This window comes from Geotrypetes seraphini, chromosome 8, assembly GCF_902459505.1.
Source record: "Geotrypetes seraphini chromosome 8, aGeoSer1.1, whole genome shotgun sequence".
Classification (NCBI taxonomy): domain Eukaryota; kingdom Metazoa; phylum Chordata; class Amphibia; order Gymnophiona; family Dermophiidae; genus Geotrypetes; species Geotrypetes seraphini.
In genome coordinates, this window is record NC_047091.1 from 69,200,758 (window position 1) to 69,228,371 (window position 27,614).

Consider the following 27,614-nt stretch of genomic DNA (forward strand, 5'->3'; position numbering starts at 1 on the left):
AGCTAACAGTTGCTCCGTCTTAGGGCCGATTCTATTCAATTTATTCATAGGAGATTTGACCCAAGGACTTAGAGGAAAAGTATCACTGTTTGCCGACGATGCCAAACTATGCAACATAGTTGGCAAAAGCAACGTGCCTGACTTTATGACGCAGGACCTAAGACAGCTTGAACAGTGGTCATCAACTTGGCAGCTGGGCTTCAATGCTAAAAAATGTAAAGTAATGCACCTAGGCAAAAAAAATCCACACAGAACTTACACACTAAATGGTGAAACCTTGTCCAGGACCACGGTGGAACGTGATTTAGGAGTGATCATTAGCGACGATATGAAGGCTGCCAATCAAGTAGAGAAGGCATCGTCCAAGGCAAGACAAATGATGGGCTGTATCCGTAGGGGTTTTGTCAGCAGAAAACCTGAAGTCATAATGCCGCTGTACAGATCCATGGTGAGACCTCATCTCGAGTATTGTGTTCAATACTGGAGACCACACTACCGAAAAGATGTGTTGAGAATTGAGTCGGTTCAGCGAATGGCTACCAGGATGGTTTTGGGGCTCAGGGAACTCACGTATGAAGAAAGGTTAAAAAAACTGAGGATGTACTCACTGGAGGAGCGAAGAGAGAGAGGGGACATGATTGAGACCTTTAAGTATATTACTGGGCGTATAGAGGTGAAAGATGATATCTTCAGTCTTACAGGGCCCTCAGTAACCAGAGGACACTTGCTGAAAATCAGGGGAGGGAAATTTCAGGGTGATGCGAGGAAGTACTTCTTCACTGAAAGGGTGGTAGATCATTGGAACGAGCTGCCTCAGAGGGTAATTGAGGCCAGCAGCGTGTTAGATTTCAAAAGAAAATGGGATATTCATGTGGGATCTCTAGGAGAGTAAGAATCAGGGAGTGGGTCATTGGTATGGGCAGACTAGATGGGCTATAGCCCTTTTCTGCCGTCAATTTCTATGTTTCTATGGTTTGGTATGGAGTATCTTGAAGGATACTGTTGAATCAGAAGATTTAGGGAGTCCCAATAGAAAGGATTAAAAAAATGATGAAAGAAAGCCAAGAGTGCTTAAGAGGGAAGCAGAGTAAAGATGTCAAGTTATCCCTGTCATCTTCTCAGCAGCCTATGGATACAAGGAAAAAACACACAATTTGAAGTATCTGTATACAAATGCTAGAAACCTAAAAAATAAAACAGGAGAGTTAGAATATATACCACTGAATGATGAGGTAGATATAATAGGCATCTCAGAGACCTGGTGGAAGGAGGACAGTCACTGGGACACTATATTACTTGGGTACAAATATTGCATGGATAGAGTAGATCAAATTGGAGGAGGATTGAGCTATATGTTAAAGAGGGAATTTAATCAAATAAAACAAACATTCTGAATGACACAGATGGTAGTGTGGAATCCATATTGATAGAAATTCCATGTGTAAATGGAAGGAATATACAGGTAGTGTTATAATACCCTCCCCTGGGACAGAATGAGCAGACAGATGAAGAAATGTTTTCAGAGATTAGGAAAGCAGACAGATTGGGCAACAGTATAATAATGGGCAATTTCAATTACCCCAACATTGACTGGTTAAATGTTACATCAGGGAGTGCTAGGGTAAAATGACTGCTTCTTGGAGCAACTGGTCCAGGAACCGACAAGAAAGGGAGCAATTTTAGATTTGGTCCTTAGTGGTATGCAGGACATAGTATGGGAGGTTACAGTGATCATAACGTGATCAAATTTAATTTTCAGTAGGACAACTATGAGGAAATGAGGAAAATGGTTAAAAAGGAGCTAAAATGATCAGTTGCAAAGGTTAGGACTGTTATTTTAAAAATACCATCATGGAAGCCAAGACTAGATGTGTTCCACGTATTAAAAATGGAAAGAAAAAACGAGAACCAGCATGGTTAAAAAGTGATGTGAAAGAGGCTATTAGAGCCAAATAAAAAACACATCCTTTAAAGAATAGAAAAAGGATCCGAATGAAGAAATAAGAAAAGATACAAGCACTGGCATGTTAGATGCAAAGCATTAATAAAGGAAGCTAAGAAAGAATATGAAGAGAAACTTGCCAAAGATTCAAAAACTCATAGTAACAATTTTTTTTAGGTACATCAGAAGAAGAAAACCTGTGAGGTAATCAGTGGGACTGTTGGATGATCAAGAAGCAAAAGGGGCACTCAGGGAGGATAAGGCCATAGCAGAGAGACTGAATGAATTCTTTGCTTCAGTCTTTATGGAAGAAGATTCATGAGATCTACCTGAACTGGAAATGGTTTTCAAGGGTGATGATACAGAGGAACTGAAAGAAATCTTGGTGAATCTGGAAGATTTATTAAGCCAAATCGACAAGAAGAATAAAAAGTGATAAATCACCTGGACCGGATGGTATACATCCCAGGGTTAGTGATCTGTAACCTGTTGCTAAAATTGTCTGTAGTACCTGAGGATTGTAGGGGAGCCAATGTTACGCCGATTTTTGAAAAGGGTTCCAGTGGAGATCTGGGAAATTACAGACCAGTGCTGGGCAAAATGGTGGAAACAATTATAAAAAGTAAAATTGTGGAACATGTAGACAAATATGATTTAATGAGACAGAGTCAGCATGAGTTCAGCTGAGGGAGATCTTGCCTCACCAATATCCTTGACTTCTTTGAAGGTATAAATAAACATGTGGAATAGGTGAGCTGGTTGGTGTAGTATATCTAGATTTTCAGAAAGCTTTCAACAAAGTTCCTCATGAGAGGCTCCTGAGAAAATTAAAAAGTCATGGGATAGGTGGCAAAGTTCAGTTACTAAACTAAACTAAACTAAACTAAACCAAACCTTAAGTTTATATACCGCATCATCTCCACGAAAGTAGAGCTCGGTACGGTTTACAAGAACTTAAAAATGAGAAAGGATAGGAAAAGGTTTACATAAGTTTATAAATAGAGTGGAAAAGTAAGGGAAAAAAGAAATTACATGTTAGAGAAGAGCCAGGTTTTTAGTTGCTTGCGGAATAAATGGAGGGAGCTCAGGTTCCGCAGCGGGATAGTAAGGTCGTTCCAGAGACCTGTGATTTTGAATAGAAGTGATTTTCCCAGTTTACCTGCGTGAAGAATTCCATGTAGGGAGGGGAAGGATAGTTTTAATCTTTGGGCGGTCCTGATGGAGTCAGGGCACGAGGAGTTTAAGAAAAGTGGGATTAGGGAAGGAAGGATGCCGTGAATAATCTTAAAAGCCAGGCAAGAGCATTTGAATTGGATTCTGGAAATCACTGGGAGCCAGTGAAGATTGGTCAGGAGTGGGGAGACATGGTCAGATTTACGTTTTGCAAAGATCAGCTTGGCTGCAGTATTCTGAATAAGCTGGAGTCTTTGGAGGCTTTTTTTTGTTAAAGCATAGGTAAATGGCATTGCAGTAGTCAAGTTTGGAAAGGATGATGGATTGGACGAGGACGGCGAAATGTTTTTGGCGGAAGCAGGGTCTTGCTTTCCTTAGCATGTGGAGGCTGAAAAAGCATGATTTTGTCAAGGAGTTGAGGTGATCGTTGAGGGAGAGAGAGGAGTCAATAATGATGCCAAGGACCTTGCTTGAGAACTCAAGGTGTAAAGCAGTGCTTGAGTGTAGTGCGAAGAGGGTAGGCAGGTGTTCTAACTTTGGGCCAAGCCAGAGTAATTTTGTTTTTGATTCATTTAGTTTCATCTGTACCAAGAGGTACCAGGAGTGGAGTCTCATTATGCAGGATGCTATGATATCGTGGAGGTTGGTGAGGTTCTGGTCTGTTTCAAGAAGGACAAGGATATCATCGGCGTATGTGTAGATTGTTTCAAGGGGGGAGAGCTGGAGGAGCTTCAGTGAGGACATATAGATATTAAAAAGGATAGGGGATAGGGGTGATCCCTGAGGGACACCGCAAGAAGGAGACCAAGGAGCAGACATGGTGCCATTAGAGTTGACAATGTAGGAGCGAGAGCGAAGGAAGTTTGAGAACCAATTAAGAACGGTGGAATCAATTCCTATCTCGGAAAGTTGATAAAGTAGTATGTCGTAGTGGATGACATCGAAAGCAGCAGAGGTCGAATTGTAAAAGTACAGCGAATTTGTTTTGAGAATGTAGTTGTTGCACCTTTGATATTAGGGAAACAAGGAGGGACTCAGTGCTGAAGCTGGGTCTAAATCCATGTTGATAGGGGGGCAGAATGGAGAATCTCTCTAGGTAAGAAGATAGCTGGGTAGCGACTATGGTCTCAAGCAGTTTGGTTAGGAGGGGGATATTTGCTATGGGGCGGTAGTTCGATGGTGAGGAAGGTCGAGATCAGCTTTTTTCAGAAGAGGGGATAAGGCAATGTGTCCCATTTCTGTGGAGAACAGGCCAAATAGTAGGGCAGTGTTTACAAGATTGGTAAGGGAGGAGATGGCCTGCACAGGAATGTTATCGTAAAGGTAGGATGGGAAAGGATCTAGGATACATTTGCAGGATTTCAATTTGAGACAAAGTTTAGAGATCTGGGGTTTGGAGGTTAGTTCGAAGACAGTCCAGGATCTATCTGCAGGGATAGGGTTGGAGTCGTTGGGAGGTAGAGAATTGTAAGAGATAGTTGGGGGGAAGGAGCATCTTATGGTGATGATCTTTTCGTTGAAGAATTTAGCTAGGTCGTTTGTGGATGGGGGAGAAAGGGGGAAGGTGGAGTAATTTTTTGAGGTTAAATTACGCCAGATGTTGAACAGTGTACTAGTTTGGTTTTTTGATCTGGTGATTTTGTCACCATAAAAATTTTTCCTTGCTTTTTTCAATACAGTGTTGTAGAACTTGATGTTGTCTCTCCAGGATTGTCTGTCAGAATGGGATTTAGCAAGAACAAACATGTAGAGTTTTAACTTCAAACTTTTATTTGCAAAAAACAATGTCATAGTACTTTAAATAATTAATGTCATAGTCCATCCTCCCTCCCTTCCACTCTGAAAAAAAAATTATCTGCAATGTCTGAGTAAAGCAGATATAGGTAGGAATAAATGTACCATATGGGACACTCCATAAGGGTGTTGCATTAATAACTGACAGGGGCTCTGAGAAAAAGCAGTCAGTCTTCAGGATCATCACTACATAAACCAAGATATGACTGCGTCTGCCACCAGTATCTGCAGGTTTCATAAGGAAGCAGATTGACTTAAGTCTTAGCTGCTTATAAACAAGGAACATGGGTCTGTCCATCAAGCTGTCTCCTAATCAGTCAGCAGTAAATATCCGGCTGGAAATGTCATCAAGAAGCCAGTCGATTCCCAGCAGCAGATTCTCCCCAGTGATAGCGCTACATCCCTGGATACACCAGTGATGGGTCTTTATGTTGTCAAGTTCCAAGGCCTATAAGAGGGCAGAGAGAAAGAGAGAGATGGCAAGAAGGAATATCTTAAAATCAGATATTAAATACACATGCATGTTTGGGAGTAAGAGAACTATTTTAAAGCATTTATATTCAGCATATTCAAAGTTCTGAGTGGACTACAACAAAACATAAGAAACAGCTGGCTGGGGTAAGGGGATTTGAATTTAATTAATTTGTATTTACTGCCTTTTTGAAAAAATTAACTCAAGGTGGTGTACAACAAGAATATGTCAAACAAAGGCAATAGACAATTACAGCACTGAAAATATTCAAAGATGACATAGTATGCTACCTAATCTAATCTAATCTAATCTTCCATTTGTGAGTCGCAACATATCTATACAGGCTCAAGGCAACTGATCAAAAAGGAAGGGGAAAAGAAGGAGGGGAAGAGGACGTGGAGAGATAAAAGGAGGGACTTAGATGTAGGGGATGCTATACAGAAACTGAGATAGCTAGTTGTCAAAAAGGTGAGTCTTCAGGTTTTTTCTGAATCTAGTGTAGTTTGTCTCTTTCCTGATAGCTTCTGGTAGGTCATTCCAGATTTTTACACCCAGATAGGTTAGCATAGAGTAGAAAATTTATTTGTAGTGGAGGTATTTTGTGGATGGTAGGTTTAGTTGGACTCTGTTAAAGATTCTTTTTGATGTTGACCAAACATTAGAGAATAATTGGATGAGTGGGGCTGCTGAGCTTCTGTATAGGATCTGGTGTAGGATACATGACGATTTGAAGATTATTCGGGATGATATTGGGAGTCAAAGTAGTTGCCTGATGAAGGTTGTAATCGAGTCAAATTTCTTTAATTTGTAGATTAGTCTAACGGCTGTGTTCTGGATGAGTTGTAGTTTGTGGATAAGAGCAATGCTGATGCCAAGGTAGGCAGAGTTGCAATAGTCCAGTTGGGGTAGGACCATCATCTGAATAATGTCAACACAATATACAATGAAAACATTTAATAGACAACATAAGGTATAAGGAAAAGTGGAAAACAGAGATAGATAAGACAGAGTAAAAGGAGATTATGTACTTACCCTGGTAAGCTCTTTTCCAGTAGATAGTTGAGAGATTCTAGACCAGTGTTTCTCAACTTGGTCTTGGAGTACCCCCTTGCAGTCAGGTTTTCAAGATATCCACAATGAATATGCATGAAACAAATTTGTATATAATGGAGGCAGTGTATGCAAATCAAGTTTATGCAAATTCAATGTGGATATCCCAAAAACCTGACTGGTAAGGGAGTGCTCCCCGCGATCCGGCACCCCCCCCCCCCCCCCCCCGCGATTCAGCACCCCTCCCCCTGCCGCAATCTGAAGTCCCCCAGACCCACCCGAACCCGCTTCTTACTGTCATCTGGGCCTCGGCACCGGCATGTCCTGTGCATTGGTGCCGGTGCCCAAAGATCGGCCTCCTCTTCTTGCTGGGCCTTGAGCATCTGCGCATGCTCAAGGCCTGCGAGTTCACGCTCTCTCCGAGATCTCGGCCATTCCTAAAAAGCATGTGCAAATGTACTAACCTCTTGCCCACACTTCGTACAGTGTGCCGTGGGCATCCCACCACTGTAATACAACTGCTTCTGGGTAAAATGCGCCCAACAAAGCACTCTGAAACCACATTCCTGCAATCAAGCACTAGATGTCAGGGAGGGAATAGTCCGTTAGTTGCACCAACTTCCCAATCTTCCCGGTGCATACCCAAATTCTCTTCCTAACTGATACGATAAGAAGTAAAATCCTTAGACAAGTGTATCGCAAACTGTGTGCCTCCTGATATTTTATGGCATACAGGCTCCGGTGTTAGCTAACTTGCAACTTCCTGCCTTCTGTGGGAGCAAGGAGGATTCCTGCTACCCTTCCATAGCAGAAGAGGCTGTCGCACCTGCCTGACAAAGGAAAACACCCTATACATTGCCAAAAAATCCACTCTGAAGATACTCGAAGCTGTTTGAGGAGGAGCAGTGGGCAGGGCTGATTCCATATGCAGCAGGAGAGCAGCCTGGCTGCTGCATTCAAAATGGCAGTGGTTCCCACCAAAAGAGGAGCCGCCAACCCTATGCGTTCTGACTCTTTACTCTCCAGGCCCCTGACTTCTGCTACCTTTCAAGAAGTACAGGGCTTCAATCTGGAGTCAGACGCTGCTACCTGCGAAGAGGCTCTGGGCAAACAAAAAGAGCAATTTCTGTTGGAATCAATCGTCCGGTGCACGCCCCTTGGGAAAGAAGAAAACAACCCCACAATAGGAAGGTAAACCCTGTGACAGCAAAAATACTGCAAGGAGGTAATTGCTGGGACTCCTGCTTTCCTCTTCTTCTCTCCCCACCCCCGAACCAACAGCGGCAGCTCAGTGTGATTTTAACTTAGCCACACAGCAGCAGCTATCCTAGTGGCAGCTGTGTGGCTAAGTTAATATCACACTGAACTGCCCCTAGGCTAGAGAGAGGAGGTATTACTGGACGGGGAGGAGGGAAGGAAAAGGGGTACTACTGCTAGACATGGGGTTAGGGAAGGGAGAAGGGGTACTGCTGGGCAGGGGGATGAGGAAAGTGGTACTGCTGGACAGAGGGGAGGTAAAAAGAAGGGAGAAGAGGTGCTGATGGACTTGGCAGAAAGGGCAGGGAAAGGAAAAGTGCTACACACTGGAGGGGAGGGCAAGATGGTGCATGGGGAGAGAGCATGTTGGGTTGAGGGGTGGGAAGGAGGGATGCCACTGGAGGGAAGAGGCAAGGATAGAGGGAGAAAGCATGCAGGAGGCAGAAAGTGTCGGAATTATAGAGAGGACGAGATGGATAGGGGGAAGGAGAAGTGTTACACTCTGGGGAAGGGGGAGAGAGCAGAGAGTGAAAAGTTGGATCATGGAGGGAGAGAGATGTTAGTTGGGGGAGGGAAGGAGGACCAGAGGAGAAGCATGCAGGAGGAAGAGAGAGAAAAATGTTGGACTGGTGGAAAGGAAGGCGAAATGCTGGACTAGGAGGAGGGCCAGAAAGGAGGAAGGGAAGGGATATGGACTGCAAGAAGCAAAAAGGAGGTTCTTCATGGGCACCAGACCCTAACTGAGAAGATGATGAACAGGGAACTGGAGCTTCTTGGCTTGCTGAAGACGTATGAGATCCGCATACCATGGATGAAGAGGCTAATCCGGAGCTACTAGAATCACCAAGCTGGGATGTGTCGCTATCCAGCGGATTAACTGACCAACCAGAAGGCACGGAGGGAACACATACAGGAGCTCTTGAACTGGCCAGCCTAGACTTCCGCTCTGTGTACTTCGACTGAAAAGGCGCCTGGCTTTCGAGTTCTCTGCTGCAGCCATCAAGTCCAGTAGAGGTTGACCCCAGCGTTGAACAATCAGACTGAACGTCTTATGTGAGAGAGACCATTCTCCCAGATCCAGAATCCGTCAGCTTTGGAAATCTGCCTGAACATTGTTGATGCCGGCCACACATGCCACTAAATTACAGAAGATAGAGCTTCCGCCCAATGAAACAGCATGCGAGCTTCTTGGCACAAGGGAGCACTTCTTTTACCTCCTTAAAGATTTATGTATGCCACTGCCATGGCGTTGTCAGAGAAGACTTAAACCGCTTTTCCTTCCAGAAGGGGCTGGAGAGCAAGTAGCGCCAGCTGAATTGCCCTAATCTCTAGACAACTGATCGACCAACGTTTCTGACGAGGAGTCCATTGCCCCTGAATTGATCGTTTCCCACAATGAGCACCTCAACCTGACAGGCTGGTATCCATCATAAGTCATCCACTCTGATATCTGAAGAAGCCTGCCCTGACGGAGAGCCTCCCGCTGAGGCCACCAGCTCATGCTGCTGCAAGCTGGCCCTACCAGGGGAGTGGTATCTGAAGGGAATGACGCTCGGAGCCCACTGAGAAGAGACTCCTGTAACAGGCCCATGTGCGCTTGGGCCCAGGGAACTGCCTCCAAAGAGGCCACCATGGACCCCAGAAACTAAAGATACAGCCAGGCCGTGTGAGCTGGGCAGTCCAGAAAAGCCCTGATCTGAAGTTTCGGTCTGCATACCTCGGGAAGAAACACACGACCCTTATGAGTATCGAAGAGAAGGCCCAGATACTCTAAGGACTGGGAGGGCATCAATTTGCTATTCTTGAAGTTGACAATCCACCCCAACGCCTGCATCTGAGACACTACCATCTCCACTGCACTTTCGCACTCCAAACAAGATGAAGCTCGAATCAAGCAGTCATCCAGGTAAGGATGAACCTGGATCCCCTGCTGGCGGAGAAAGGCTACCACAACTACCATCACCTTGAAGAAAAGTGCGAGGCGCCATCACAATGCCAAAGGGTAGAGCGGTGAACTGAAAATGCTGTTGCAGAACATGGAAACGCAAAAACCTTCAATGCTCCGGGTAGATCGGAATATGGAGGTAAGCCTCTGAGATCCAAGGATACCAGAAATTCTCCTGGAGAGATAGCTGCTATGACTATGTGCAAGGTTTCCATCTGGAAATGGGGAATCCGAAGAAGCGATTGACTGACTTTAGATCCAGAAAGGGCCTCCACTCTTCCGAATCTTTCTTTGGCACAATGAAATATAAGGAGTATCTATCTAAGCCAAATTCTTGCTCTGGAACGGGTGCTATTGCTGCGATGTCTAACAGATGTTGCACAGTAGCGCAGACTCAGATCTCCTTTTCCAACTGACCCGCCGGAGAATCCAGAAAGAGCTCTGGAGGCAGGCAAAAGAAGTCTTGTGCCCCTCCCGAATGATATCCAGCATCCATTTATCTGATGAAACACAAGTCCATTTCTGATAAAACTGAGACAGGCGACCTCCAATGCGAAGAAGTTTCGACTGACTCTTAGTGTCATTGGGTCTTCTTAGGAGCAGCCGCTGCTCGGGAGGCTAGAGGCCCAAGGCCACCTGGAATCCACTTTAGGTTGTTCAAAAACCTGCTGAAATTCAGGGGCGGGAAAGGCAGCCTGCACCTTGAAACCCAGGTGGGTTTCCGTTCAGACGCACACAGCCTGCGCTAGAAACCTGTGACAGGGTCACCGGCCAGCAGACTCCCACGGGAAGGAACCCTAGGTACTCGAAAAAGGTGGCACACAGCAGGCTGGCTCCACAGATCCACCAGAGTTTCTCTGTAAAGTTACAGTCTGGCACCGCAGGACTGCATCCTTTTTTTCGACAGGGGACCACCGGGGAGGATCTCAAGGCACTGAAGCCACCAAAAAATGAACTTTAAGCAAAAAAACAAGAACTAGAAGCAGAGCAACTGCAAAAGACTTCTGCACAGACTGCTTGCAGAAATTGTAACTGGGATTGTTTACCAACTCTCAGGCTAAGGGGGGGGTGGAGCATGTGTTCAGAAAAGATGTGGATTTCTGCAACACTCGGACTGCGGATTGGGATTGAACATCAAGCATATGGAATTCTGAAGGGAAGTAACAGAATCTAGTTTGATGCAGTGGAGGTGGCCTGTGAGTGATGAAAGAGGCCTAATGCACCAGGTCCCCTGTGCCAGCATAGTTCTGAGAAACTCCTCCACCCCTAGGGCAGGGCCAGCATAATCTAAGGACCAGGTGAGGCTCTGGCCCAGGGCACCAGCACTAAAGGGTGCCAAACACCCAAGCTCATGACATCACTGGCCTATAAGTTAAACTTAGATAAGCTGCTTACTGTGAGCAGCTGGCAGTGATCCAGATGCCCAGTATACAAGCAGAACACAACTTCAGTATTTCCCTCCACTGATGCTGCCTGGAGTGAGGAACAGACCATCATTTTCAAATTCCAGGGTCTTGAACTCAGTCTGAGTCTGGGGGAGGAAGAAGGTGAAATAGTGGAAATTACTGTTTGGGGGTAGGAGTGAGAGAACCTGAAAGCTTGCCACCTGCTAAAAGGAGGGTGGCATCATGAAAAATACTGCTCCTTTGGTTCATTTCTATAGCCCAGGGATAGGGAACCCCGGTCCTCGAGAGCCGTATTCCAGTCAGGTTTTCACCAATGAATATGCATTGAAAGCAGTGCATGCAAATAGATCTCATGCATATTCATTGGGGAAATCATGAAAACCCGACTGGAAAGCACATTAACTGATGGGTGACGGAGTCCCGGTATGGACAATTTTAGAGTGATTGCACTCTAAGAACTTAGAAAGTTCTAGCAGGCCGCACCGCGCACGCGCAAGTGCCTTCCCGCCCGATGGAGGCCTCTAGAATGGAACGAACCGGCTGAGAGAGAGAGACAGGAGCAGTGGTTGGGCCGAGAGAAACTAAGCTGTCAGGTGGTGAGATGGCAGGTTGGGATGAAGTAGAGATTGCTGATGCTGAGTAAGTAGAGTAGGAAATACTGGCAGCAGTATGGGTTCCCTGTAACTGAGCTGAAGAAGAAGGGAGTACCAATGTTGACGAGGCCACCGTGGGGCGATGAGAATCATGGTGGCCTTCTCCCTCTGAAGCTTGAACAATGTCCACAACATGAGAGGAAGGGGAGGAAAGGCATAAAGAAATTGGTCTGCCCAATTGAGGAGAAAAGCATCTGGTGTCAGACGATGAGGGGAGTAGAGTCTGGAACAAAAGAGGGGCAGTTGATGATTGTGGGGAGCTGCAAAGAGGTCCACCTGAGGAGTGTCCCACTGAGCAAAGATGGACCGTAGAGTGACAGGGTCGAGGGTCCATTCATGAGGTTGAAGAATCCTGCTGAGGTTGTCTGCTAAGGAATTCTGTTCGCCCTGAATGTACACCGCCTTCAGAAAGAGACTTCGAGCTGTCACCCAAGACCAAATCCTTTGGGCTTCCTGACATAACAGGCGAGAGCCTGTTCCACCTTGCTTGTTGATGCAGTACATGGCTACCTGATTGTCTGTGCACAGAAGAAGAGCCTGGGGACAGAGAAGATGTTGAAACGCTTTGAGAGCATAAAACATTGCCCTGCGTTCCAGAAAATTGATGTGATGAGCTCGTTCTGGACCGTCCACAGACCTTGTGTGTGAAGATGGTCCATGTGTGCCCCCCAGGCATACGGGGAAGCATCCGTGGTAATGATCATGGAGTGAGGAGGCAGATGAAAGAGAAGACCTCTAGAAAGATTGGAGGAGTTCAACCACCATTGCTGAGACTGTCGGAACGACGATGTTACAGATATGTGACGTGAAGGCGGATCTGTCGCCTGGGACCAATGAGTGGCCAAGGTCCACTGGGGAGTACGAAGGTGGAGACGGGCGAGAGGAGTGACATGCACCGTCGAGGCCATGTACCCTAATAGAACTATCATCTGGCAGACTGAAATGGAGTTTTGAAGGAGCACCTGATGACAGAGGTAGAACAGTGTCTGTAGACGGTCGGAGGGAAGAAAAGCCCTCATAAGAGTGGTGTTGAGGACCACTCCAATGAATTGCAGTCGCTGAGTAGGAAGAAGATGCGACTTCGGGTAACTGATCTCGAATCCAAGGATTTGAAGGAAGGAGATGGTGTGGTTGGAGGCTAGAACCACCTGCTGAGATGAAGGAGCCTTGATTAGCCAGTCGTCCAGGTAAGGGAATACTTGGAGACTGTGAGACCTGAGAAAGGCAGCTACCACTATCAGACACTTGGTGAATACCCTTGGAGATGAGGCTAGGCCGAAGGGTAACACACGGTATTGATAATGACGGTGATGGATTTGAAATCTGAGATACCGTCTGGAGTTCTGATGTATGGGTATGTGAGTGTATGCCTCTTTGAGGTTGAGGGAGCATAGCCAGTCGCCCTGAGTGAGAAGAGGATAAAGCGTGGCCAGAGAGAGCATTTTGAACTTTTCCCTGACTAAACATTTGTTGAGATCCCTGAGATCCAGGATAGGTCTGAGATCTCCCGTCTTTTTGGGGACCAGAAAATAACGGGAGTAAAATCCCTGCCCCCTCTGATCTAGAGGAACTTCCTCTATGGCGTTCAGAAGAAGGGATTGGACCTCCTGAAGAAGGAGGGAGGACTGAGAGGGGTTGGAAGCAGACTCTTTTGTAGGATTGTCTGGTGGAAGAGTCTGAAAGTTGAGAGAATACCCATGACGAATGATGTTTAATACCCATTGATCTGAGGTGATGAGTTCCCAACAGGTGAGAAAGATGTGCAGGCAACCTCCGATAGGCTGTGGTAGAGGGGAAGATGGAGGGAGACTGGTTATGTCCCTGAGAAGCAAGTCAAAAGGGCTGAGTTGATTTGGGTAGAGCAGCTGGTTTTACAGGTTGCTGCTGTGGTGGACGAGCCTGTTGATGTTGCTGTTGACGCTGCCTCCTAGGCTGATTCTGAGGAGGATAGAGAGGCCGAGCAGAATAGCGACGTTGGTAAGACTTGTGTTGACGGAAAGGGCGATCTGGTGGAGGCTTCTTCTTGTTTTTTAGTAAGGTATCCCATTGGGTCTCGTGGGCAGACAGATTTTGTGTGGTGGTGTCCAAGGATTCACCAAACAGCTCGTCACCCAATCAAGGAGCATTTGCCAGGCGGTCCTGGTGATTCACATCAAGCTCCAAGACCTGAAGCCAAGCTAGGCGGCGCATGGCAACCGCCATGGCAGTAGCCCTGGATGTCAGCTCAAAGGTATCGTAGATGGAACGTATCATGAACTTCCTCAGCTAGAGCAGACTGGAAGTATATTGCTGGAATAAATGGACCTTACACTGAGGGAGGCATTTCTGGAGGGAAGACAGCTGTTGGATCAAATGCTTCAGGTAGAAAGAAAAGTGAAAAGCATAATTACCAGAACGGTTAGCCAGCATAGCATTCTGGTATAACCGTTTTCCAAATTTATCTATGGTCTTCCCTTCTCTACCAGAAGGGACGGAGGCATAGACACTAGAGCCCGCCGATTTTTTGAGAGTGGACTCCACGAGTAAAGACTCATGGGGGAGTTGTGGTTTGTAGAAACCTGGGATAGGGATCACCTTATATAAAGTGTCCAATTTTCTTGGAGCTCCTGGGATTGTCAAAGGGGTCTCCAAGTTCTTGTAAAACGTTTCTCACAGGATGTCATGCAGAGGTAACTTGAGGAACTCTTTTGGAGGCTGATCAAAATCCAGGGCTTCAAGGAAAGCCTGGGATTTTTTGGAATCAGATTCCAAAGGGATAGAGAGAGAGTCAGACATCTCCTTCAAGAATTTTGTGAAGAAGGACTGTTCAGGCTTAGAAGGCGGTTCTTGGAGAGAAGTATCTTCCTCGTCTGAAGAAACCGCCTCCTCGGTACCCATAGGCTCTTCAAAATCGTCCCACAAGTCAGGGTCACGAACCTGTGAACCCCGACCTCGAGAAATCGGGGTCGAGGGTGCAGTATGGTGGGACTTGCGCACCGATTTAATGGCGCATAAGGAGGCAGCACCGGGAGAAGTGATACGGTGCCGAGCGGTATTGGGAGACGGTCTGCAAGGCATGGTGCGAGGTTCTGGGTTCCGCTCACAAAATGGGCATGGAAGCGGAAACAGGAGGTATCGGTGCCGAAAGTGTCGACACCGACAATAAAGGCTGCTCAACCAACGGTGCTGTATGCTCAGACCGGACCGGGGCTGGAAGGTTCAGTGCCAGCAGAGCAGGGAGAAGATGTTGCAACTGCTCTTGAAGCTGGACCGGTAGGATAGCCACAATGCGGTCACCTAAAGAAGGCACCGGTACCGCTTTCTTTTTCTTCGGTACCTGTGGTGCCGCTCGACACTCGGGAGATGAGGAGGCCGATGATGTGGCACTCACCTCAATGGGAGTGGAGCGCTTACGGGGGTGCCTCGAGGTCGGCAGGACTGGACTCACTGCAGGATCAGCCGGAGGACGCTCCAGGGAAGAGGAAGGCTTCTTAGCCAGCTTACCTGGGGGTGCGACACCGGAGGAAGCTCCGGCAGTGTCGAAAGAGTCGGTGCCGATTTAGAAGGGGCAGCCGATATCGGAGTGGATGTCGATGGTTCCATCCCGGCACCGAAGAGAAGTCGTTGTTGGATTTGGCGGTTCTTCAAGGTGCGCTTTTTAAGAGAAGCGCAACGGGTGCAAGAGGAGGCGTTGTGATCCGGACCCAGGCACTGAAGGCACCAGTTGTGGGGGTCGGTCAAAGAGATGGGCCGAGCACACCGCTGACACTTCTTGAAACCTGGCTGCGGGGTGAACACAGCCTCTGCTGAATCGAAGGCGGAGGCTTCGATTGTGCCAACAGGCCCCGCTGGGGCGAGGTGAAAAAAAGATCCAAAATTAAGAAAAAAAAAATTTTTTTTTTAAACAATACTAAATGAAAAGAAAACGAGGAAGAAAAACTTCCAGACAGAAAAAAACGCGCGAGCGGGAAGGCAAAGAAAATTTTCAACAGCCGTTGAAAAAAAACACGTCTTCTTAGCTCCGCGGAAAATAAGAAACTGGGGACCGCGCGCCTCCGTCGGGCGGGAAGGCACTCGCGCGTGCACAGTGCGGCCTGCTAGAACTTTCTAAGTTCTTAGAGTGCAATCACTCTAAAATTGTCCGTACTGGGGCTCCGTCGGTGCCGTCACCCATCAGTTAAGAATATGCTGCCTGCTTGTCCTGGGATAATACGGCTCTTGAGGACCAGAGTTCCCTACCCCTGCTATAGCCCATCCTCCCAAAAGGAGCCCAGATCTGGTTACAGGAGTACATACACAGTATAATTCAAAACACGACATATTCAGGTAGATAGACATATACATCTGGTTTACAGTAGATGGTACATTTGGATTACACTAAGAATAACATTTGAGTTCTAGTGGGTCGGTTAATGGAGCTACTGAGTTTTTAGATGCGGGACCTTAAAGAGTTGGGTTCGTAAAGAGGAAGGTTTTCACAGCCCTCCTGAAGTTCCATAGTCCATCTTGCATTTTGATGGAAGAGGAGATGATGTGACATAGTCTATGTATGAAACCGCTTGTATGCGGTTTCAGTCTTGAAGGAATGTTCAGCCAGTAGGGTCAGACGTCTCTCTCCTTGAGATCTCAGTGGTCGGCTGGGGGCATAGGTTTGTAACTTTGTTGTCATATTGTCATATTCTACAATATACCTTCTCCCTGGTATATTGTAGAAGGTTTTGAAACCAAAAACCAGGGCACTGAAGGTGCAGTGTTTTTTAATAGGTAGCCAGTGCATGGAAGCTAGTATGGCGGTAACATGTTTGCGGATGCCCAAGTTTTTCAGAAGGTGGATTGCAGCTTTCTGCACACACTGGAGGCAGGAGAGGGTTTTAGTAGATTGAAAAGGTGACGTTTGTTTCTATGAACTTGCATAGTTGTGCGAGTACTATCTTTTCTAATATTTTTGACACAAAAGGGAGGTTTGATACTGGTCTAAAGCTACTTGGTTTGTCTGGATTCATGGTGGGTTTTTTTTTTAGAAGCAGTCCAGCTCTGTAGTATCTCGCCTGATTTTAAGGTAAGATTATCAGAGGTAAGATGGATTCCAAGAATGCCTCTTTGGTTTCTAGCGTAGTGGATGGGCATGGGTCAAGGACAGATATTGTGGGGCATAAGGAGTCTACTATAGATTTTAGGTCGTCATAGGTCACTTGTTTAAAGTTGTTTGATTGACAGATCTATGGCTGTATGCTGGGGGGGTGAGCAGAGAGAGCGCTATGGGTAAGAGAGAATGTGTATGCTAGAGGAGGCAAAGAGCTCTGAGTGTATGTATGTGCATTCGGTGGAGAGGCATAGAGAAAACGGGGGTTATCCACCTTTGAGAGGAAGACCATATGGAGCCACCATGATAAGGAGGATACTTGGAGTATGATTGACAGATTTATGCTGGGGGGGAAGCAGAGAGAGCGCTATGGGTAAGAGGGAATGTATATGCTGGAGGAGGCAAAGAGCTCTGAGCGTATGTATGTGCATTCGGTGGAGAGGCAGAGAGAGAAAACGGGGGTTATTCACCCTTGAGAGGAAGACCATAAGGAGCCACCATGATAAGGAGGATACTTGGAGTACGAGCAACCGCAGCAGTAGCCCTTAAGGAGCATTGTTTGCCAGGTAGGCAATTCTCCAGCAGCCCTTTTCGTAGGATACATTTTTAAGACTTGTGTGCGATATCATGTAGAAGGGTCTGTGGGATGTTTGGTAGAGTTTTGGCCTCCTTTATCCTCCCCACCCAGCAATCTCAAATCTCACCGATTGCTAAGGTGGGGAAATAGCAGGAGGAAAGCTGGGAAAAATAAAGAAAATGGGAGGGAGGGGGCAGTTGGGGCTTTAAAGCTAAGAAAACAAGAATAAAATATTCATAGAGACAAAAAAGGATAAGAGAAAATATTCTATGGCAGGGGGCCGAGGGGAAGGAAGGTGGCAGGACAAAGAATGTAAAGAAGGGAGAATGAACTTTTTTTTGGGAGGGGGGATAGTAGAGGAAGATGCTGTATCACATTGTGGGGGGAGATTTATACAGGACAGAAGGATGGCTGCTTCTATGCCAAATGAAAATGGTGGGATGTATTGTTTCCATTCTGACCCGTTTCCTCACTTAGTCCTTGGGACTCTGACTGATCTAGTTTTCTGGATATCCACAGAGCATGCACAAGAGGTTTGCATGAATTGCCTTCATTATACATTTCCAGAAAGCCAAGGCATGTCCTGGGAACTGGATTCTATACCTCTGCCTCAGCCTGTCAGCAAATGTTCAGTGCAACTCACCTCCCTGTATGCACAGAAGTGTTCCTATAATCTCAGCATATTTATCCGCTATAATAAAGCCCTTAGCGTGCATGCGTACTTCAAACTCCGTGTGTCTGTGCTTTGTGCCTCCATATGTGAAGTACAATAATTCGCCTGCCTCAGCCCCGATCTCCAACTGACTTCCTGCCTTCTACCGGGACACCTCTTTTTCTCACCCCCGGACCAGAAGCGGCAGGAGCCACGGTTTCATCAAGCAGCCATGGGGCCTCTGCTAGGCCGTCCCACTTTATGCAAGGCGGGCCAGCCCAGCAAAAGCCCCGAGGCTGCCGAGGCTAGCAGATGCTGGGGAAGGGATAAGGGGTACTACTGGACAGGGGGAGAAAGAAAGAAAGGCCTCAGCGCCCCATTGTGCTAAAAGTTTACACATCTATTCTTGCATCCGTTAATGTAACGGGCTTAAACACTTGTAGTTCTATATTTATTGTCACTATTTGAATGGGTAGCAGTGCTGAATGTATGGACAATATGGATACCACACTGGCATGTTGTTCTTCCTCACTCCTTTCCACTACCTCCTCAGTCTTCCATATCATCTTGACCCCTTCTGCCAGGAGAAAGGAACAATTTATTTTCTTCTTTATATATAATTTTTCAAACTGAGTGAAACATTCTAATTTTGTTTCCAATTTTATTTCTATCTAGTTTATTTATGTAGCTCATATCCCCAAACTGGCCCTAAGTAGGGAGGTGGGGCAGAAGGGGAAGTTGGTCTAGGGTGCTACAACCTCTTCAGCCAGCCCTGCCCCCAAGGGCAGCTCTTACCTCACGGATGGTGTCCTTTGTGAGTGCTCCGGGCAGGTCCTGCTTGTTGGCAAAGACCAGCAAAGTTGCTCCAGCCAGTCGCTAAAGAGGAAAAAATGTCCATCAGAAACCCATCATAAAAACTCTCTAATATCATCCCTGTTTTCACCTACAGATCTCATGCTGTGGTGTCCTCCTGTGGGAGACCAGGATGCAACTTGTACCTCACAGCCATTTTTGATGCAGAGTGAGCATCTGTGTATCTTCATAAGACCAGCACTTCCTTATATTAAAAAAAAAAAAAAGTCCCCTACTTGCATCTTAAAATACAGAGGAGCCCTTTTACTAATAGAATTAGCACACACTGGCCCGGGTTCTGTATAGGACGCCATGATAGGTATAGCAACAGCCTGTCCCCCCCCTCCCCTCTCCCGCTCGACGATCACCAGCAGGAGGGTGCCCAACCTCTCCTGCCGGAAGGCTGAAGCCCCCTCCCCCAATCGCCAGGCCTAAGGAGGCACCTGGTGCTCACTTATCCTCTTTTTCTCCTCCTCCAGCACTGCATGCAGTACTTATACAGGACAATGAGGATGAAGACACCAACTGAGTAAGAGATAGGTACTCTATACTGTATCACCCATGCTTAATGTACAGTACTGTGTAATTCAAAAACTGCAATAAATATTGTAAATGTTTTCACCAAAAATTGTGGATGTGAGCTTTTTGGTTATTCGCGGTTTCATTATATTCACAAGGGTTTTTAACAGAAAACCGCGAACATATGAAAAGTTATTCATGATTTTTCTGTATTCGCGGGTCTGTTCATCCCCCAATCACTGCGAATATGGAGGGAGAAGTGTAGAAATACTAACAAGATACATAGTCCTCAATGGAGGGATGCAAGAACCCCAAACCATAGGAACCGATGGTATCACAGCCAACAAAAATAAAGAGATAGATAAAAGGAGTAAAATTTCAAAGGCTTAATTAACTGACAAGATGAATTTAATCCAGCCATATTAATTCAAAAGAAAATACATTTTCTCAAGGAAAAATCTCATTCAAGCGGCTCCATAAACACTATAGTGAAGGTGGTAGTTTTAACAAATTTTAATAAACAATGTTTAGCAGACAGCACTGTGTACACCTAGTAGCACTATAGAAATAAGTAATTCTTCAGCTAAAATCTCACGTAACGTCTCTAGATCAGTTTTTTAAACTTTGGGTTGCAAACCAGTGGGTCACAGCCTTGTTCTCCTTCTTGTACTGCCTCAATTTTTTTTTTTTTGGCTTTAAAAGCGCCAAAGCCAAGCTTCCCTTTCTTTCAAAACCATGGTAGTAATGAAGGATTTGGACAGGATTTCTATATGTAAAAGACTGTGTCATTGGTGGGAGATCAGGCAGTGTGGAGAAGAAGATGGGACAGAGCAAAACAACTAAACAGATTTACAAAGGAATTACAATACAGGGACCTGTACTACCATGTTATTCTTAGTGTTTGTGAGGAGAGTGAAGGTACAGATAGCAAGTTGATCTGAACCGGCTAACTGAGAGAGATGAGAAATGGGTAAAGGGAATAGAGTGAATCACACTGAGTGACTAGAGAAGTGAAGAAAGTGAATGTACAAGAGTGTTTGGAGGGGTGGTAATGAAGAGTGAGAGCAATGGGGGAGGAAAGCACTGTGACCAAGATACAGAGAAAAAGAAATTGACAAAGCCGATACTTGGAGTAGCACTTTCATCAGGACAGGTTAGGTCCACCTTTTAGACTGTGGGCCCGATTTAATAATATTACATCTATATCAAAAATCCAAAAATATTTATATTTTAAAAAGGCAACATAGGCGTCTATGCACCTTTATATGTTTTATATGTCCCCAGATCCAATTCCAGTACTACATGGTTACCAAAGCATACATTTATTTATACTTGTGTAAAATAAGCAAGTGTATTCTGTGTGAGCACACATACAGTATTTTATAAATTACATATAACATTGCAGGCACACTGTTGCTTGTACATTGCTGCATAATGTTAGAAAAGCCCATTTCTAAATAATAGGATTTACATGCAGAATGAAAGATTAGGTTCTTACCTTTGCTAATCTTCTTTCTTGTAAATCCACACTTTATTCCGGGACCAGTGGGTTAATTCCATCCACCCACCAGGATCTGTAGGAAGCCTCAAAACTTCAGAGGTTTTAACTCCTCCCCCTCATACCTCATTGCTGAGTATGCTCCTCATCTCACCAGTCAGTGAGTAGCAAAGCAGCCAGGAACATCTGTAGAGGATAAGAACAAGAGAGAGAGGGGTACGGGGACACTCCCCGACAAGTAAGTATATTCTGCTCACAACTGTAAATGCAAAACAGCAATAAGGAAAAAATCAAATCTGGATAAACATCAGTAACCTGAATGACAACAGTGCTAGAAGTAGAAACTGACAGGAGGTGCCTTAACTGGGGACCCCCCCAAACTGAGTGCTAACCCCATTCTGATGGCACTCTAAATAAAAACTGGACAGAAATGCAGCTTAACAGTATTTGTAAAGGCAGACACTCGGTGAATCAGCAAGTATAGGGTGGGTACCTAGAATAACAAGAATTTACAAGAAAGATGATTAGCAAAGGTAAGAACTTAATCCTTCATTCTTGTACAATCCCACTTTATTCCGGGACCAGTGGGATGTAACAGAATAGTCTCGAATATTCAGGTGGGACCGATGAGCCTGCTGCCAAGACAAAGACACCAAAAGCAGCATCTTGCTTGGCCACATCAATCCTTTAAAACTTGGAGAAGGTATGCAAGGAGGGCCAGTTAGCAGCCTTGCAAATCTTGTCCAGAGAAACAGCCGATGACTCTGCCCAAGAGGATGAAACATCTCTGGTTGAATATGCCCGTACCTCCAGAGGGGGCTATATTTCAGTCGCAACGTTAGCCACTGCAATAGCCATCCGAATCCAACTAGAAATGGTGGACTTCAGAGCTGGCCTAATCCTGAAGGTAGGGCCTGTCAGAACAAACAGGTGGTCAGAGAGGCAAAACTCTTAGGAGTCCTCCAGATACAGTAACCAAAGCCTGCACATGTTCCAAGGATCGCAAACCCCAGTCCTGCTCCCTCAAACTAGAGGAAGCAAAAAACAGAAAGTTGGGCTTCCTGATTCACATGAAAAGTGGAACCACTTTCGGAAGAAGCATCACCATAGAATACATAATACGGAGAAAATGCCCGAAGGAGAGGGCCCGAAGCTCTGAAACTCTACAGTCAAAAGTAATCGTCACCAGTACATCTTGACCGCAAAATCCATCAGAGATGCTGGCTCCACAGGTTCATACAGAGCGGAGAGCCAGATTAAGGTTCACTGTGGGATAGGAAAGGCACAAGGGAGGCCTAAGCTGCAGAGCGCTCCATAGAAAATGAGCTACATCTGGATGAGCTGCCAAAGAGCCCTTCAAAGAAAGAGCAGAGCCCACACATGAAAAACACCCCTACAATTTACACTTGGAGTGAAGTTACCACTAAGCGCTTCTGAAGGTTATCCTGGAAAAACTCCAGGACCCGAGAAGCGGAGGGGAGAAACTGGTCCACCTGACTCAGGGCGCACCAGACTGGGTAACACCTCCAAGCCTTTGCATAGGTTGCATCGTAATCTGACTCTGTGTGAGAAGGCGGGAATGCAAAGCTGGAGCCCCTGATCCTGTTGGAACCGAACCAAATCAGCATACTTCAGCTGCCTCAGCCAATCGGGAGCCACCAAAACCACCGGATCCTCGTGGGCTGCTATCCACTCCAACAGATGCCTTATCAAGGGCCATGAAGGAAAGATATAACAGAGGCCTTTCGCTGGCCAGGGCTGAACCAGAACATCATAGAAACATAGAAATTGACGGCAGAAAAGGGCTATAGCCCATCGAGTCTGCCCATGCCAATGACCCTGACTTTTACTCCCCTATTGATCCCACGTGAATATCCCATTTTCTCTTAAAATCTGACACGCTGTTGGCCTCAATCACCTGCTGAGGCAGCTCGTTCCAATGATCGACCACCCTTTCGGTGAAGAAGTACTTTCTAGCATCACCTTGAAATTTCCCTCCCCTGATTTTCAGCAAGTGTCCTCTGGTAATCGAGGGCCCTGTAAGACTGAAGATATCATCTTTCATCACTATACGCCCCGTGATATACTTAAAGGTCTCAATCATGTCCCCCCTCTCTCTTCGCTCCTCCAGTGAGTACATCCGCAGTTTTTTTAGTCTTTCTTCATACGTGAGATCCCTGAGCCCCAAGACCATCCTGGTAGCCATTCGCTGAACCGATTCAATTCTCAACACATCTTTCCGGTAGTGTGGTCTCCAGAATTGAACACAATACTCGAGATGAGGTCTCACCATGGATCTGTACAGTGGCATTATGACTTCAGGTTTTCTGCTGACAAAACCTCTACGGATGCAGCCCATCATTTGTCTTGCCCTGGACGAAGCCTTCTCCACCTGATTGGCAGCCTTCATATCATCGCTAATGATCACTCCTAAATCCCGTTCTATTGTGGTCCTGGACAAGGTTTCACCATTTAGTGTGTAAGATCTGTGTGGATTTTTTTTGCCTAGGTGCATTACCTTACATTTTTTAGCATTGAAGCTTAGCTGCCAAGTTGATGACCACTGTTCCAACTGTCGTAGGTCCTGTGTCATAAAGTCAGGCCCAATGCTTTTGCCTACTATGTTGCATAGTTTGGTGTCGTCGGCAAACAGTGATATTTTTCCTCTAAGCCCTTGAGTCAAATCTCCTATGAATAAATTGAATAGAATCGGCCCTAAGACGGAGCCCTGAGGTACTCCACTCGTCACAGCTGAAGTTTTGGAGGGGGTACCATTTACCATCACCCTTTGAATCCTACCATCTAGCCATTCCTTTACCCATTTAGTGAATGTATCCCCCAATCCCATCGATTTTAGTTTGTTTAACAGCCTGCGGTGTGGGACGCTATCAAAAGCTTTGCTGAAGTCCAAATATATCACGTCCAGGGACTCCCCGGCATCCAGATGACTGGTCACCCAGTCAAAGAAGTCAATCAGATTAGTTTGGCAGGACCTTCCCCTGGTAAATCCGTGTTGGTGTGGATCACGTAAATTTTCTTCGTCTAGAATTTTGTCAAGATTCTGTTTGATCAGTGTTTCCATGAGTTTGCACACTATGGATGTAAGACTCACCGGTCTGTAATTTTCTGTCTCTGTTCTGCAGCCCTTTTTGTAGAGTGGAATTACGTTAGCTGTTTTCCAGTCTAGGGGTACTTTTCCCGTGCGCATGGAAAGATTGAAGAGCACGGATAGTGGTTCAGCCAGAACTTCCCTCAGCTCTCTGAGTACCCTGGGGTGTAGATTGTCAGGTCCCATGGCTTTGTCTACTTTGAGTCTTGAAAGTTCGTGGTAGACGCTACTGGGTGTAAACTCGTAATCATGAAACAGGTCATTATGGCTGTCTCTTATCTGTAGTTGTGGACCAGCTCCCGGTGCTTCACAGGTGAATACTGAGCAGAAGTATTCGTTTAGCAGTTCTGCTTTGGTATTATCAGATTCTGCGTAGTTTCCGTCTGATTGCCTAAGGCGTACTATCCCATCTTTGTTTCTCTTCCTGTCGCTAATGTACCTGAAGAAGGATTTGTCCCCCTTTTTAATATTCCGTGCTAGATCTTCTTCTGTTTGAAGTTTGGCTTCCCTGACTGCCTTTTTAACAGCCTTAGATCTGGCCAGATAGTCTTCTTTTGCCTCCTTTTTCCCAAGATGTTTGTAGGTGATAAATGCTTCTTTTTTCTTTTTAATGAGGTCCGAAATTTCATTGTTGAACCATTGTGGGTTTTTGTTTCTCCGGCGTTTGCTTACTGTATTTATGTAGCGGTTAGATGCTTCGTTCAGAATGGATTTTAGATTTGACCACATAGTTTCCGGATTGTCAGTTTCTGCATGGTTTTGCAGCTCCTGATGGACAAAGTCTCTCATGTGGTCGAAGTCTGCGCCCCTAAAGTTGAGGACCCTCGCAATAACATCTGAAGAACTGATCAGCTTTCTTGTTGACCGCAGTCACCATGAGAATGAGAGCAGGACACCCCCACTGAGCGACTGTGCAATTGAACGCTCTTTGAGAGTGACCACTCTCCTGGTATAGAGTCCATTCCTACCATCTGTACTGCAGGCAGCAGCACAAGGCAGTTCTCCGCCCACCAGAAGAGCAGCTGAGTCCCCATGTTTAGAGAGGGACTCCTAGTGTCCCTTCTGTCGATGAACGTAAGCCACTGTCCGAGAATATATTAACAGCTCAATGACAAAAATGATCCTCGAAGTGGAGAAGAGTCAGCCGAAATGCCTGCAGTTCTAGGTGTTTGATTGACCACTTGCGCATGGAGGGCACCTACTGGCTTTGAACAGTTTAGCGGTCATGCATATCGCTCCCCCAGCCTTTAAGACTCGCAGCCGTAGACAGAATCACACAATCTGAGATCCAGAAGGGAAGGCCCCTGGAAAACGTGAGAGGTCACAACCCCCATGCAAGACTGCTTCGTGCCACAGACATCTAGGGTAGGGGGTGGATGGAACAGGTCCAATTATATATTCCAGCATGAAAGAGCATCCTGCAATGGACACAGATGGCTCTGACCCAAGGGACAACATTGATCATTGTCGCCATGGTCCTCAGAACCTGAATGTACTGCCATGCCATTGTGATCCAAGTGGTTAGAAGGTCCCTGAGAACTGGTCACAGCGTCTCCTGATGGAACACCTGCAGAAACACTGTGTTCTGACTTGTGTGAACTCAAACTCCTAGGCACTCCAAATCCTGGGCTGGCTAGAGGTGATACATTCTGAAGTTGGCGGTGAAATAACTGTACCACCTGATGGATAACTCCGACGCCCCTCGGACAGCGAGGAAGCTCTGGTCAACCAGTCATCCAGATACGGGAGAACCAGGATGCCCAGGGTGCAAAAATGGTCTGCCATCACCAACATCATTGTGATGAAGGTCCTGGGTGCCATTGCTAATCCAAATGGCATCACCGCAAACTAGAAATGCTGCCCCAAGGCATGAAACCGCAGAACCTTCCGGTGGGAATATGGGTATATGACTCCGTCAAATCCAAGGAGGCTAGAACTCCCCTGGCACCACTGAAGCAAACACTAAGCACACAATCTCCATGTGGAAGCGAGGTACTTTCAGCGCCGCATTGCCTGCCTTGAGGACCAGAATTGGTCTCCAATCACCGGATCCTTCCCATACAACAATGAAGTATGTTGAGTATCTCCAAGTCCAATTCTCGCTCTGGAATGTATTCTTTGGCCGCAATATCCAGGCGTCTGCGGACTGTGATCTGCACCAGAATCACACTCTTGGGGTGGCCAGCAGGGGAATCCAGAAAACACTCGGTCAGAGGAAAGAGAAATTCCATTATACAGTCATCCTTGAGAACCTCCAGAACCAAGCAGTCGGAAGTAACAGCCTGCCATTCCGCCATAAAAGTTGACAACCATCCCCCAATGTGCGGGAGAGGAGATAGAGAGCTGAACGGGAATCCCGTGGGTTCTCCCTTCAGGTCGCGGGGATCCCATGGGGACGCTCCCCTAGGGTCGCAAGGATCCCGTGGGGACGCCCCCTAGGGTCGCAAGGATCCCGTGGGGACGCCCCCTAGGGTCACATGCACTCGAGCTGCGAGGCTCGTCTTCTTTTCCCTACCTGCCCTGTCGCAGCACACAGCCGACCGGAAGTCTTCCACGATGTCAGTGCTGACGTCGGAGGGAGGGCTTAAGCAAAGCCCTCCCTCCGACGTCAGCGCTGACATCGAGAAGACTTCCGGTTGGCTGTGTGCTGCGGCAGGGCAGGTAGGAAAAATTCAAGGCAGTGGCGTACCAAGGGGGGGGTCCGCCACGGGTCAGCCTTAAGGGGGGGTGCAGAGCCGGCCAGATCCCCTTACCTTCGTGGCGCTTTCCCCCGACCGACCGACAACAGGCCCGGTCCGACAAACCTCCCTGCCCTGTAGCCGCGAATCTAAATTACCTTCGTACAGCAGCTGGATTCAGGGCAGTCAGGTTTGTCTGACCAGGCCTGTTCTGTTGTCGGTCGGGTGGGGAAGCGCCACGAAGGTAAGGGGCAGGGAGGAGAAAGGGAGGAAAGGTGGAGTGGAGAGGAAAAGACGCTGAAGGGACATGGGGAAGAGAGAGTGGGGCGAAGGACACTGAAGGGACATGGGGAAGAGAGAGTGGGGCAAAGGACGCTGAAGGGACATGGGGAAGAGAGAGTGGGGCGAAGGACGCTGAAGGGACATGGGGAAGAGAGAGTGGGGCGAAGGACGCTGAAGGGACATGGGGAAGAGAGAGTGGGGCGAAGACGCTGGCAGGGAAGAAGACAGAAATGCCAGACTATGGGGGAAGCGGAGGGAAGAAGATGGGCGCCAGACCAATTTGGAAGGGGGGGAGAAAGAGAGAGGCACAGTAACAGAGCAAATGGAAGACGCAGAGAGAAGAGAGATAGTGGATGGAAGGAATTGAATGAGAACATGAGGAAAGCAGAAACCAGGCAACAAAGGTAGGAAAAAAATTCTATTTTTTTTTTTACTTCAGGATAAAGTAGTATATTAGTTGAGTTGATAAAAATTTATAAAAACATTAGAAGCTCTGGTAGAAACCCGTTTACAAAGTATGTATTCTTCCCAATTAATATTTCCAAATTAATAAAGTCTCTTTGCTTATTTGTAAATGGGTTTCTACCAGAGCCTTTAATTCAGTAGCATAATTAAATGAAATAACTATTTCTGAAGTTTATAGGGACGGGTGGGGATAGAGCGGATTCCTCGTGGGGACGGGTGGGATTTCTG

The 27,614-nt window shown here is 46.5% G+C and overlaps 1 protein-coding gene across 1 annotated transcript in view; it reads right to left on the reverse strand.

The window, feature by feature from the left end:
- Positions 1–4,862: 4,862 nt before the first annotated feature.
- ARL2 (ADP ribosylation factor like GTPase 2) overlaps positions 4,863–27,614 on the reverse strand; it is a 28,515-nt gene continuing 5,763 nt past the window's right edge. The window contains exons 4-5 of the mRNA XM_033957005.1: positions 18,779–18,859; positions 4,863–5,357 (exon numbers count right to left, since the gene is read on the reverse strand). Coding sequence (XP_033812896.1) covers positions 5,223–5,357; positions 18,779–18,859 — 216 coding nt within the window. The 3' untranslated portion in view covers positions 4,863–5,222. The remainder of the gene's footprint in view (positions 5,358–18,778; positions 18,860–27,614) is intronic.